This window comes from Amblyraja radiata, chromosome 5, assembly GCF_010909765.2.
Source record: "Amblyraja radiata isolate CabotCenter1 chromosome 5, sAmbRad1.1.pri, whole genome shotgun sequence".
NCBI lineage: Eukaryota > Metazoa > Chordata > Chondrichthyes > Rajiformes > Rajidae > Amblyraja > Amblyraja radiata.
Window position 1 is genome coordinate 4,161,957 of NC_045960.1, and position 14,820 is coordinate 4,176,776.

Sequence of the window (14,820 nt, forward strand, 5' to 3'; positions counted from 1 at the left end):
GCCTGTCCCGTGGAGTTACTCCAGCATTTTGTGTTTACCTCTTATCATATGTAGCAGCATATAGAGCTACACCACACAGCACAACAGGGAAGTGTCCGGCAGAATTGTTGTTTGGAACTAAAATCCAGACCAAGTTACCATGGGTTAGTAACATGGTAAATGATCAAGAAGTGAGAGATCATGATGCAGAAAAGAAAGGGATATCAAATCTCTCTGCAGACAGGAGATGAGGTGCCAGACCATCAGATGCGATGCCAGGAGATGAGGTGCTCGTGAGGAGGGAATGGACATATCCTTCTTTTCAAAACCACACACCGTGGTGGCCAGACAAGGGAATACGTGGTGTCCAGACGGTCCAATTGCCAGAAGGATCAAATGTGATAGAAATACATCGTATTACTATCTTATAGAAACGTACAAAACTCTTAAGGGGTTGGACAGGCTAGATGCAGGAAGATTGTTCCCGATGTTGGGGAAGTCCAGAACAACGGGTCACACTTTAAGGATAAGGGGAAATCTTTCAGGACCGAGATGAGAAAAACATTTTTCACACAGAGAGTGGTGAATCTGTGGAATTCTCTGCCACAGAAGGTGGTTGAGGCCAGTTCATTGGCTATATTTAAGAGGGAGTTAGATGTGGCCCTTGTGGCTAAAGGGATCAGGGGGTATGGAGAGAAGGCAGGTACAGGATACTGAGTTGGATGATCAGCCATGATCATATTGAATGGTGGTGCAGGCTCGAAGGGCCGAATGGCCTACTCCTGCACCTATTTTTTATGTATGTGAAAAGGTATCACCAGTGTGATGGTCCAGGGATACTGCAAACTGAAGTTGAGACTGTGGGGATCAGGCTCATGTCTACCAAATTGAGGAGCTAAGAATGCACAAGTCTGAGGAGTAGACCATGCGAAACCAGAATTGAGATAATGCACTGGTGGAACAAGACATGACAGATCAGAATCCAGTACCAGCGCAAACAGAGGCAGTGGCCAGGCGAAAACGTTAGAGAAGACCACCCAAGGGATACGAGGACTATGAGATGTATTGACATGTGGAAATGATGCCTTATCAATGTAACGAATGCCGGATCCCAAATGATGTTGGAATGTTCAATTTGCAATGTGGTGATGCGGATATCCATTTTGTTTGTTAAAGGAGGGATGTCATTGTAACTGTCGTCATATTTAAATGCATCACGTGTTAGTCAGAGAGGTCAGAGGACACATGTTGCCAGGATGTAAAGGAATGGCGGACAAATTAAACAAACCAAAGGCTTCAGTGTCCTTGAAGTGTGATTATTACACTTGGATCCAGGCGAGGACCTGACAGTATTTGCCTCCACCATCACCCCTGGCAAATGCATTCCAGGCCCCCGCCACCCTCCCAGTATAAACAAAACTTGCCCCACACATCTCCATCAAACCTTCCCTCGTTCACCATGTAGCTGCGCCCTCTAGTGTTGGACATTTCCACCCTGGGAAATAGATTCTGTCGGTTTTCTTAATTCTATGTTGTGCCTTTGTATTCATGGTTTGCAAATTGTTCAGTGTCATCGGTAAATTTAGCAACCATACTTTGGTGCCTTCAGCAATGTCATTCATAAAAATATTAAAATGTAAGACCGAGCATCCATCTCTCTGGCCTACCACTTGTAACCAACTAGGAATACCAACTAGGAATACCAATATATGCTTACACTCTGTTTGTGCCATGGATCCATACCTTTCCTTCACTCTTGCATACTTTCTAAAATAACTTAATGGCCAATCTTAGTAAATGCCGTCTGGAAATCTAAGCATGGTATATCTTATAGCTTCCCTTTCTCCATAGCACAAGTTACTTCTTTGAAGAACAATAAACTGTCCTGATATGACATTCTTTACAAATTGCTTGTGTAAATTTTATATTTTTGCCACTTGCATCGGGAATCATCTAACATCTCCAAATTGAAATAGCATTATAATTTTACTAGTAAGTTTTAAAATAGTTGGATCCCTTGTTAATTATCAATACTTATGGAGCATTCCATTTTAGCAATATTATGGTAGATTAAACTAAGCCAATAATTTTTCAATTAATAATGTCATTCATGAGAGATTCAGTCTCTTGTGTCTCTAGATTTTCTTTCCTGAATGGAATGATTATGCTGTGATTTAAGGAAGAAAAAAGGAAAAAGCTCATAGTGGAAAGAACTAAAGTGTTATTTGGGATTCTGTATAAATACATAATACATGTCACACTGAAGATTTTCCAGCTTAACAAAGTACAGGTTTTGCGTTTTTGGTTCACATTTAAAACTCAATCATTTTCTGGTACAGTTAAATTCAGCAGTTTCAAAACATGATCCAAACAAATCAAGATTCTGTTAAAATATTTATTGATCTATCCCAAGTAATTCTAAATATGTTAATAACAGTAGAAGTCATTGGTTACTTCAGGATTTACTTTAAGCACTTGTGAAATAATTGCCCAGTATATTCCAACTACATGCTAATCCAAAAGCTGTAAATCAGAAATAAAATAGTAAAAATGTTGGAGTCACTTAGTAGTTCAGACAGCATCTGCGGAGAGATCAACAGCTAATACCTGATCAATGACTTTTAAAATACATTTAGACAGGTGCATGGATAGAAAAGGTTTGGAGAAATGTGGGCAAAAACACAGGCAAATGGAGCTAACTCAGGTAGGCAGCTTGGTCAACATGGATGAGTTGGGCTGAAGGGCCTGTTTCTCTATGTATCACTATGACTTTTGCCCTTTTCTCATGAATGATCATGGACCTAAAACATGAACTCTGATTCTAGCTGATGAGGTATTTCCAGTATCCTCTGGAAAGTTCACCTTGAGGAAGATCTGCTCCTCTATCAGGAGAGTCTTTTTCCCCTTGTTCACTTTCATTGGTTTCTGTCTCCCTTCTGTTTTCAATCCAACTGCATGATATGTCCAGACTGTTGTCATAGCAATAGCAATTCTATAGCAAGATGATACATCTAATGGGATTAATCAGACCATTTTCCCTTTTCGTACAATATCTTTAACATGTGTTCATGTACATTCTCTCGCTGTCTCTCCTTGTTCCCACCTTAAGCTCAACATATGTAGTGTATAGGAAGGAACAGCAGATGCTGGTTTAAACCGAAGATAGACACAAAATGCTGGAGTAAGTCAGCGGGACAGGCAGCATCTCAAAATGGGTGAAGTTTCGGGCCGAGACCCATCTTCAGACTGAGAGTAAAGGAGAGATATAGACGGTGATGTGGAGAGATATAGAACAAATGAATTAAATATATGCAAAGAAGTAACAATGATAAAGGGAACAGGTGTTTATTAGCTTCAAGTAATCCCTGCATCCCCTCGCTCTCGCCATTCCTGCCCCACCTGTCGTACCAGCTTCAGTGGTCTTGTTGAGTCTCATTGGCTGTACTCATTCTCACCTAACAAATAGTTAACAATGGCCTGTTTCCTTTATCATCATTATTTTTTACATATCATCATTCATTTCTTCTATATCTCTCTACATCACTGGCTATATCTCTCGTTTCCCTTTCCCCTGACTCTCAGTGTGAAGAAGGGTCTCGACCCGAAACGTCGCCTATTCCTTTTCTCCAGAGATGCTGCTTGACCCGCTGAGTTACTCCAGCTTTTGGTGTCAATCTAGAGGATAGATGTGATTTGATCAAACTTTCACCATCATTATGATAGTTGTTGCAATTTCTTGGTAATATTGTTCTTCAGTATATGAATAAATCTTGAATTGCATCTCATTAACAGGTGGATGAAGATGAGCCTCTCTTCCTTAGCCTGATCAGTGACCTCTTCCCAGGGATACAATTAGATAGTAGTACCTATGTGGAATTACAGGCAGCTGTCACCAATCAGGTGGAAATTGCAGGATTAGTTAATCACCCCCCATGGAACCTCAAACTTGTTCAGGTAAATACTTATAGACAAAATATTGACAATATAACAATATCAAGATTGCATTCTGATTTTTAGCATAAAATGTCAAAGCTCAAATGTCAAAATGTTAATGCCTCATACTATGTAACAAAACGTTAAAAATAATGTGACATTTCTTATTTACCCTGTGATCAATACATTCTGAATTAGGGATGGATGGGAGAAATTTTAATTCCCAAGAGTGAGACTTACTGGATGGCAGTTTTTACAAAATTCCAAAAAATCTGAAGCCCAATCCTCACTCTGATCGGCTAGGCTGGGACGTGCAAAAATAAAACTCAAATATGGTATAGAATTGTCTTGGATTATGTCCAGGGGAACTTCCTCAACCTTTATGTCATTTCTCCAACATGGAAGAAATGTTATTGCTGAGTTTACTTTAGACTTTACTTTAGAGATTCTTGCAGAAACTGGCCCTTCGTTCCACAGAGTCCCTGCTGACTAGCGATCATCCATACACTATCCTACACACTAGGGACAATTTTACAAATTTACCGAAGCCAATTAACGTACAAATCTGTACATCTTTGAAGTGTGGGAGGCACCCGGAGAAAACCCACGTGGTCTCAGGGAGAACGTACAAACTCCGCACCAACAGCGCCCGTAGTCACGATTGAACCTGGGTCTTTGGCACTGTAAGGCAGTAGCTCTACCACTGCACCACTGTGCCGCCCTCAAATTCCAGGGAATGCGCTAGTCCAGATGGAGCAAGTATCAGTGGGGATAGTTCTTAAAACAGCAACAAAGTGTCATAAGGTTTCGAATAGATAAGGAATATAAAAATGGTCTATAGGGGAAAGGCCATTTTCCATGGATGAGAACAGATATGGCATGGGTATATTGAAAGCAAAGTTTTAGCCGGCCATATAAACTGTAAGTGAATAATGGAAGGCCTCTATAATAGATATATCGTGTATAGGTACATTCCCACATGGAACACGAGTAGAGAATTTAAAGCCAGAGTTCCATGAATTATCTGAAAGATAGAGAGGAAAATAAAGCAGGTCTGAGAGGTGCCAGTTGAAAACAAGGCTAACTCCAAATAATTCAGAATGATTGTAAACAAAATAAAAGTGAATGAAAAAAATGAGAAAAGACTGACAGTAATGATAAAAGGGAATCCAAAAGTATGTTACTGGTAAATGAACAGATAAAAGGTGGTGAGAGGAGTGGAGGTCTCCCAACTTTACAGATCAGGAGACGAACAAAATTCTAAAAGAACATGACCAGAAAGATCCGTGTGAACTTCATTTCAAGTGGTTGGTTAGGTTGAGAAATCGAGGTCACCAAAACATACAGGCTCTGGAATTTTACAATCTGGGATTACAAGGGCTAGGAAATCATGATCAAGCTTTATAAGACACTAGACTAAGTGGGACCCGTTGGGTCCCATGTTCACACGGGAGGGCTGGTCCCCCAACGCAATATTCCACCTCTCCACCAATTCAAATATTGGTGGCCAGTGGGTGGCTTTCTGGAGTGCTGGTATGGGTTCTTGGGGTGGCAGCTCAGTCCCTCAAGCTTGATCTGCTGGCAGCTCACTCACGGCTGGTGGGCTGGCAGTTGACTCATGACTATTCCTTGAAATTCCATTTCAAGCAGGGTGCAAGGCCACCAAATTCAAATCCATGTTCCTACCATTTCAAGCAGGGTGCAAGGCCACCAAATTCAAATGCAGTTTCTTACCACTATGAGCAGGGTGCATGGCCACCGAATTCAACTGCAGTTTCATACCACTTCAAGCTGGATCCAAAGCCACCAAATTCAAGTGCAGTTTCATACCACTTTCAGCAGGGTGCAAGGCCACCAAATTCAGTGCAGTTTCATACACCTTCAAGCAGGGTCCAAGGCCACCAAATTCAAATGCAGCTTCATACCATTTCATGCAGGGTGAAACCACCATAAAACCACACAAAACACCAAACTCACAGTTCAGTAGACATTCAGTGTGTTCAGTTGATTCACAGCTCAGACAGAGTCATGACCTCTCCCTCCCCATCATGCAGAGACTGAGCCACACCCACACTTCCGGGTTTTATAACCACTCCCCCACCCACCGGAAAAGGTGTGGCTTTCAGGGCGTGATTGACAGGAGAGAGATTCTCAACTTTTTTTAAACACTAATAACACTTTTATTTTTCATTGATGGTAAGAATTCTCTGCACTTGCTCAGCGGAGGGGGGACTGAGTAAGATAGCCAAAAATCACAGCCGTAACTGGTAGCGTTTTATCTAAAATCAATATACAGTGCAAACAGGAAGTAAGTGCATTTGTGGTAGTGCCTTTTAACTTCAAGCCAAAGCACCCAAGCCGGAATTTGCAGTAAGTAGTGCCTTTCAACTTCAAGTCAAAGCACCCAAGCCACCATTTGCAGTAAGTAGTGCCTTTCAACTTCAAGCAAAAGCACCCAAGCCACCATTTGCAGTAAGTAGTGCCTTTCAACTTCAAGCCAAAGCACCCAAGCCACCATTTGCAGTAAGTAGTGCCTTTCAACTTCAAGCCAAATCACCCAAGCCATCATTTGCAGTAAATAGCACCTTTCAACTTCAAGCCAAAGCACCCAAGCCACCATTTGCAGTAAGTAGTGCCTTTCAACTTCAAGCCAAAGCACCCAAGCCACCATTTGCAGTAAGTAGTGCCTTTCAACTGCAAGCGAAAGCTCCCAAGCCACCATTTGCAGTAAGTAGTGCCTTTCAACTTCAAGCCAAAGCACCCAAACAACCAGTTGCAGGCAGTGCCTTTTTACTTCAAACAAACCATATTTTCATTTTCAAACCACATCAAGGGTACTCACAGTTGTGTAGACATTTGTTCAGTGTTATTCAGAGCTCAGAGAGACGTGACCCTTGGCTTCATCCATCTTGCAGAGACTGAGTGAGGCACACCACTTCCTGGTTTTATAGTCCCTCACCCTCCCTCCAGCATGGGCAGCAGAGAGAATGGTGCATTTTTTTAAACTTCAAGCCAAAGCTCCCAAGCCACCATTTGCAGTTAGTGCCTTTCAACTTTAAACCAAAGCTCCCAAGACACCATTTGCAGTAAATAGTGCATTTCAACTTCATGCCAAAGCACCCAAATCACCATTTGCAGTAAGTGCCTTTCAACTTCATGCCACCATTTGCAGTAAGTAGTGCCTTTCAACTTCAAGCCAAAGCACCCACCACCATTTGCAGTAAGAAGTGTTTTTCAACTTCAAGCCAAATCACCCAAGCTATCATTTGCAGTAAGTAGTGCCTTTCAACTTCAAGCAAAGCACCCAAGCCACCATTTGCAGTAAGTAGTGCCTTTCAACCTCAAGCCAAAGCACCCAAGCCACCATTTGCAGTAAATAGTGCCTTTCAACTTCAAGCAAAGCATCCAAGCCACCATTTGCAGTAAGTAGTGACTTTCAACTTCAAGCAAAAGCACCCAAGCCACCATTTGCAGTAAGTAGTGCCTTTCAACTTCAAGCCAAAGCACCCAAGCCACCATTTGCAGTAAGTAGTGCCTTTCAACTTCAAGCCAAATCACCTGCCACCATTTGCAGTAAGTAGTGCCTTTCAACTTCAAGCCAAAGCACCCAAGCCACCATGTGCAGTAAGTAGTGCCTTTCAATTTCAACAAAACACCCAAGCCACCATTTGCAGTAAGTAGTGCCTTTCAGCCTCAAGCCAAAGCTCCCAAGCCACAATTTGCAGGCAGTGTCTTTTTACTTCAAACAAACCATATTTTCATTTTCAAACCACATTAAGGGTACTCACAATTGTGTAGACATTTGTTCAGTGTTATTCAGAGCTCAGAGACATGTGACCCTTGGCTTCATCCATCTTGCAGAGACTGAGTGAGGCACACCACTTCCTGGTTTTATAGTCCCTCCCCCTCCCTCCAGCAGGGGCAGCAGAGAGAATGGTGATTAAAAAAAAAAACATTAATATCTCTCTGATTTGTCATCAATGGGAAAAATCCTCCGCGGCCATAAGGCGGAGGTGGGCTCTGAGCGAGGTGGCCAAAAATGACGGCCTGTAGGTGGCTTTCAACTTCAAGCCAAAGCACCCAAATAACCAGTTGCAGGCAGTGCCTTTTTACTTCAAACAAACCATATTTTCAAACCTGAAAGGCATTCTGTCGGAAATCACAGCACAGTGGGCCAAAAACGGTCAAGGTCAGAGATTTAGTAATATAGATGAGTGTGACCATTATTGCTCACCTGCTTTCAGTTCTGGGAGATACACTTTAGGAGAGTGGCAACGATTTTCGAGAAGATTCAAAGAACATTTCTCAAAATTGTTCTCATGAACATCACTGAGAGATTGTAGCCAATGATTTGAACTGATTAGATGAATAAGGGCAATTAGAGTGGAAATAAACGAAGAGACATGTAAAAGATGTGAATTGCAGTTCAGAGCTATTGCTGGGACCAGAAACAGCAGGGAATTTCTGGAAATGCCCGGTACATCAGGCATCATCAGGTCATGCTCTCTTGAAATAAATGCTAGCATTGCATTTCCTTCCTTACTACCGATTCGACTTGCAAATTATTTCCTGTTTTTATTTTAGACTTGTTTCTCTTTTGTTTTTAAATGTGACACCAAGATATTATTTTACAAAATGAATGGTAAAAATCTGAAATGTGCTGCCAAGGGTAATAATTGAGGCATATTCAAGTTTAACATTAAAAAAGAGAGCGGGATAAGTTTTTGAAAGGATAGCATTTTCAGATTGGCAGGAGAAAGCAACGGAGTTACTCCAAATATATAGAGATGGTACAGACTTGGCATGTAGAATAACCTCCTGGGCTGTAAATTTATGTAATTTTATGTTTATTTATTTGGTACATTTAAATACATTGCAGCCTCCCAGATTTGTGCTCATTGTGCATATGTTTGTATCCTTCCACGTAAGTTACAAATGGCATCCTTTACAATAGTGGCAAAAGTTATCCAATCCTCCTCATCAAACTACCTGCAGCCACAGGCATCTTTGACCATATCAGCCTCCTCCAGCAACCCTCTGCAGCTTCCCACTGAACAAATGCACTTTTCTCATTGATCGGTGGCACGTTGGCGCAGCGGTAGAGTTGCTGCTTTACAGCACTTGCAGCGCCAGACTCCCGGGTTCCATCCCGACTACGGGTGCTGTCTGTACGGAGTTTGTACATTCTCCCCGTGACCGCATGGGCTTTCTCCAAGATCTTCCGCTTCCTCCCACGTTCCAAAGACGGACAGGTTTGTAGGTTAATTGGCTTGGTGTAAGTGTAAATTGTCCCTAGTGTGTATATGTGCAGGGGTCGTTGCAGACTCGGTGGGCCGAAGGGCCTGTTTCCACGCTGTATCTCTTAAAAATCAAGATAATCAAAAGTGCCTTTCCTGTTCTTTTCACTGTTTTGAAACATTGATCTGCTCCATGTATTTTACAGCTGTTTGAAACAGCCAGAGTGCGCCATGGATTGATGACATTGGGTCCTAGTGGGTCCGGGAAGTCTTGTGTCATTCGCACCCTAATGCAAGCACTAACTGAATGTGGAGCCCCTCATCGAGAGATGCGGATGAATCCCAAGGCTATTACAGCTCCACAAATGTTTGGCCGATTAGATACTGCAACTAATGACTGGACCGATGGAATCTTTTCAACGCTTTGGAGGAAATCCATTAAATCAAAAAAAGGTTATAACAGTTTTCAAACTCAGATAATGTATTTGGGCTGATAAACCTGTTTCCATGCTCTATAGAAACATAGAAAATAGGTGCAGGAGTAGGCCATTCGGCCCTTCGAGCTAGCACCACCATTCAATAAGATCATGGCTGATCATCCAGGAACAATACCCCGCTCCTGCTTTCTTCCCATATCCCCTGATTCCGTTAGCCCTGAGGGCTACACCCAACTCTCTCTTGAATACATCCAGTGAATTGGCCTCCACTGCCTTCTGTGGCAGAGAATCCCACAGATTCACAACTCTCTGGGTGAAAAATGTTTCCTCATCTCAGTCCTAAATGGCCTACCCCTTATTCTTAAACCGTGACCCCTGGTTCTGGACTACCCCAAACATCGGAACATTTTTCCTGCATCTAGCATATCCAATCCCTTAATAATTTTGTTTCATATAATAAATATGTTTCTATAAGATCCAGTCGATCCATTCTTTCATCATATGTCAGTCTCGCCATCTCGGGAATTAACCTGGTGAACTTACGCTGCACTCTCTCAATAGCAAGAATGTCCTTCCTCAAATTAGGTGACTAAAATTGCACACAATACTCTAGGTGCGGTCTCACCAAGGCCCTGTACAACTGCAGTAGGACTCCTTGCTCCTAAACTCAAATCCTCTCGCTATGAAGGCCAACATAACATTTGCTTTCTTCAATGCCTGCTATACCTGCATGCTTACTTTCAGTGACTGATGAACAAGCACACCCCGGTCTCATTGCACCTCCCCTTTTGCTAATCTGACACCATTCAGATATACTCTGACTTCTTGCTCTTGCCACCAGAGTGGATAACCTCACATTTATCCACATTATACTGCATATGCCATGCATCTGCCCACTCACCCAACCTATCCAAGTCTTCCTGCAGCCTCATAGCATCCTCCTCACAGCTCACACTGCCACCATGCTTTGTGTCACCTGCAAACTTGGAGATGCTACATTTAATTCCTTCGTCTAAATCGGTAATATATATTGTAAATAACTGGGGTCCCTGCACCGAGCCTTGCAGCACCCAACTCGTCACTGCCTGCCATTCTGAAAAGGACCTGTTAATTCCTACTCTTTGCTTCCTGTCTGCCAACCAGTTCTTTATCCATGTCCATACCCTATCCCCAGTACCATGTGCTCTAATTTTGCACACTAATCTCTTGTCTGGGACCTTTTCAAAAGTTTTTTGAAAGTCCAGATACACCACATCCACTGGCTCTCTCTTATCCATTCTACATGTTACTTCGTAACAAATTCCAGAAGATTAGTTAAGCATGATTTCCCCTTCATGTATCCATGCTGACTTTGACCGATCAAGTCACTGCCTTCCAAATGCGCTGCTATTACATCTTTAATAATCGACTCAAGCAACTTCCCCACTACCGATGTCAAGCTAACGTCCCTGTTTTCTCTCTCCCTCCTTTCTATAAAAGTGGGGTTACATTGGCTATGCTCCAGTCCACAGGAACTGATCTGGAGTCGATAGAACATTGGAAAATGATCACCAATGCATCCACAATTTCTAGGGCCACCTCCTTGATTACTCTGGGATGCAGACCATCAGTCCCTGGGGATTTATCTGCCTTCAGTCCCAACAGTTTACCTAACACCATTTCACAACTAATGTGGATTTCCTTCAATTCCTCCCTCGTGCTAGATCCGTGGTCCCATAGTATTTTCTGGGAGATTGTGTCTTCCTTAGTGAGGACAGAACCAAAGTCCTTGTTTAACTGGTCTGCCTTTTCCTTGTTTCCCATTGTAAGGGACCTACAGTTGTCTTCATTAATCTTTTCCTCTTCACATATCTAAACAAACTTTTACAGTCACTTTTTATATTCCCCACAAGCTTTCTTTCATGCTCTATTTCCCCCCCTCTTAATTAACCCCTGTGTTGAATTCTAAATTTCTCCTTGTCGCTTCCTCTGGCCAATTTATATGCCTCGTCCTTGGATTTAACACTATCCCTAATTTCCCTCGATAGCCACACATATTAGCAGTTGTATAAGACGTTGGTGAGCCCGCATTTAAAGTATTGAGTTCATTTCTGTTATTGGAAAGATGTTGTCAAGCTGGAAAGGGTACAGAGAAGATTTACGAGGATGTTGCCAGGGCTAGAGGGTCTGAGCTACAGGGAGAGGTTGAGTAGGCTGGGACTCTATTTCTTGGAGCACAGAAGGATGAGGGGTGATCTTATTGAGGTATGCAAAATCATGAGAGGAATAGATCCCAACGTTTAAGAAGCAGTTAGACAGGTACATGGATATGACAGGTTTGGAGGGATATGGACCAAACGCGGGAAGGTGGGACGAGGGTAGCTGGGACATGTTGGCCGTTGTGGGAAAGTTGGACTGAAGGCATGATCAATATTGTATTACTCTATGACTCTATGACTCTATCTCTGTGGTTAATTCAAATCTGGTTTCTAGGTGAGAATATCTGGATCATTCTGGATGGCCCAGTAGATGCGATTTGGATAGAAAATTTAAATTCTGTACTGGATGACAACAAGACTTTAACATTGGCCAATGGTGACCGTATCCCTATGGCTCCATCCTGCAAATTATTGTTTGAGGTACACAACATTGAGAATGCATCACCAGCCACAGTGTCCAGGATGGGCATGGTCTACATCAGCTCTTCTGCTCTCAGTTGGAAGCCAATTTTAAAGGTAACAGACTCAATATGTAAGGATTATGCTTTTGATGTTCAACGCGTAACTCTGGTGCGTAGGGAATAACGTTACAATTATTTAAGTGTTTGCTAACCTGACATCTTTAATCTTTAACCTTTAATCTTATTTTCAGAGCATAATCCAATCATTTCTTCATACCTTCTTCTTCTTCTTCTTCCGTGTGGCGTGCACAGCCTAAAGTTGTTGGACAACTTGTACTATTTGATCTTCCGTTTATGCACGTCGAGTTGATTGCATTAATCGAAACAGGGCGGACCACGTGAAAGTTGCAATCTTCCACCCCATTTCTTCATACCAATGTGTAATGATATTGTGAGCAATTTTGGGCCCCATATCTGAGGAAGGGTGTGCTGGCACTGGAGAGGGTTCAGAGGAGGTTTACGAAAATGATCCCAGGAATGAGTGGGTTAACATACGATGAGCGTTTGACGGCACTGGGCCTGTACTCGCTGGAATGTAGAAGAATGAGCGGGGACCTCATTGAAACATACGGAATAGTGAAAGGCTTGGAAAGAGTGGATGTGGAAACAATGTTTCCACTAGTGGGAGAGTCTAGGACTGGAGGTCATAGCCTCAGAATTTTAGGAAGGAGATGAGAAGGAATTTGTTTCGCCAGAGGGTGGTGAATCTGTGGAATTCTTTGCCACAGAGGGCTGTGTAGGCCAAGTCAGTGGATATATTTAAGGCAGAGATAGATAGATTTTCGTTTAGTACAGGAATTAGAGGTTATGGGGAGAAGGCAGGAGAATGGGGTTAGGAGGGAGAGATAGATCAGCATGATTGAATGGTGGAGTAGACTTGAAGGGCCAAATGGCCTAATTGTGCTCTTGTCATTTATGATCTTATGAATTCCCTTTTTATTTCAAATTAAGATCTCAGTTTTGGAGATTGGACGGGATAAGCATGTATCTGCTGGAATTTATGTGGCAGAGGTGACTTGATTGTAAATAAGATCTTGAAGGGTCTTGACAGGGTGTCATAGAGAAGATGTTTCCTGGGCGAAACGAACTAGCAATCACTATTGGTACAATAAAGGGTTCCCCATTTAAGATAGAGGAAAGGTAATCTTGTCTCTCTCTGAAGCTCATGAATCTCAGTAACTCTCGTGCTCAATGAACAGTGAAAACAAACTTGATGAACAATTATTCACAATTAGATAAATTCTTGTGTCTCATTAACAAATTTGGATACTATATTTAGTCCATTATCTGAGTCATTAATATGGTATGACTAATGGTGTTGCAAAGGACTCGGTGCTGGGCCCATTGTTATTCATCATCTATATCAATAATTTGGATGAGAATGGTTAGTAAGGATGCCAAATACACTATAATAGGTGGTGTCGTAGACAGTGATGAAGCTCACCAAGAATTGCAGCAGGTTTTTGACAAGCTGGCTATAACTGGTCAGAGGAATGGCAACGTAGTATAATTTGGGTGAGTGAGGCATGGCATTTTGGGAAGTCAAACCAGGGTAGGACTTTGTGTGTAGGAAGGAACTGCAGATGCTGCTTTACATCAAAGATAGACACAAAATGCTGGCGTAATGGGCTTGTCCCACCAGCATGCGATTGCATGCGTCTAGCGCGTCCAAACGTGGTCGCTTGAGGCGTACGGCCTCACGGGGCCGGTCCCACTTCGATCGGCGGAGGCGTATGGCGTTGTGCGGGGCTGGTCCTGACATCGCGCGGGGCTCCAAAAATCTTGCACTGTCCGAAAATCCCGCACGACAACGGCCTGTCGGCCCGCAGCCGCATTGAGGGCGTACGCAGCGTCCCGACGTTGTACGCAGCGTCTCGATGCCGTATGCAGCGTCTTGACGGTGTACGCCTAGCGCGTGGCGTTGCGCGATGACGTCACCTCCCGGCGTGCCGTCGTGTGATGACGTCACCACCCAACGCAGTGCGACGTCCAAATTCCGTCGGCCCGCCTCCTGCCCAGCTGATTGGTAAGTATGATGTCTGGACCAGCCCCGCACAACTCCATACGCCTCCGCGGTTGGAAGTGGGACCGGCCCCGCGAGGCCGTACGCCTCAAGCAACCACGTTTGGTCGCGCTAGACGCATGCAATCGCATGCTGGTGGGACAGGACCTTAACTCAGCGGGACTGGTAGCATCTCTGGATTGAAGGAATAGGTTTCAGGTGAGACCCTTCTTGAGACTCAGAGTCAGAAGAGAGGGAGACAGAGATAAGGAAGGGTAGGGTGTGAAAACGAAATCAATGTAGAACGGAGGACTCGGAAAGAGAACATATTTTGCTTGGGCAGCTTACACCTCAAGAGTAAGAAAATGGACTTATCTAATGCCCCTGTCCCACTTAGGAAACCTGAACGGAAACCTCTGGAGACTTTGTGCCCCACCCAAGGTTTCCGTGCGGTTCCCGGAGGTTTTTGTCAGTCTCCCTACCTGCTTCCACTACCTGCAACCTCCGGCAACCATCTGCAACCTCCGGGAACCGCACGGAAACCTTGGGTGGGGCGCAAAGTCTCCAGAGGTT

General features: G+C 43.3%; 1 protein-coding gene across 1 annotated transcript in view; it reads left to right on the forward strand.

The window, feature by feature from the left end:
* LOC116972889 (dynein heavy chain 8, axonemal-like) overlaps positions 1-14,820 on the forward strand; it is a 574,435-nt gene that overhangs the window by 344,469 nt on the left and 215,146 nt on the right. The window contains exons 53-55 of the mRNA XM_033020476.1: positions 3,772-3,933; positions 9,356-9,602; positions 12,059-12,300. Coding sequence (XP_032876367.1) covers positions 3,772-3,933; positions 9,356-9,602; positions 12,059-12,300 — 651 coding nt within the window. The remainder of the gene's footprint in view (positions 1-3,771; positions 3,934-9,355; positions 9,603-12,058; positions 12,301-14,820) is intronic.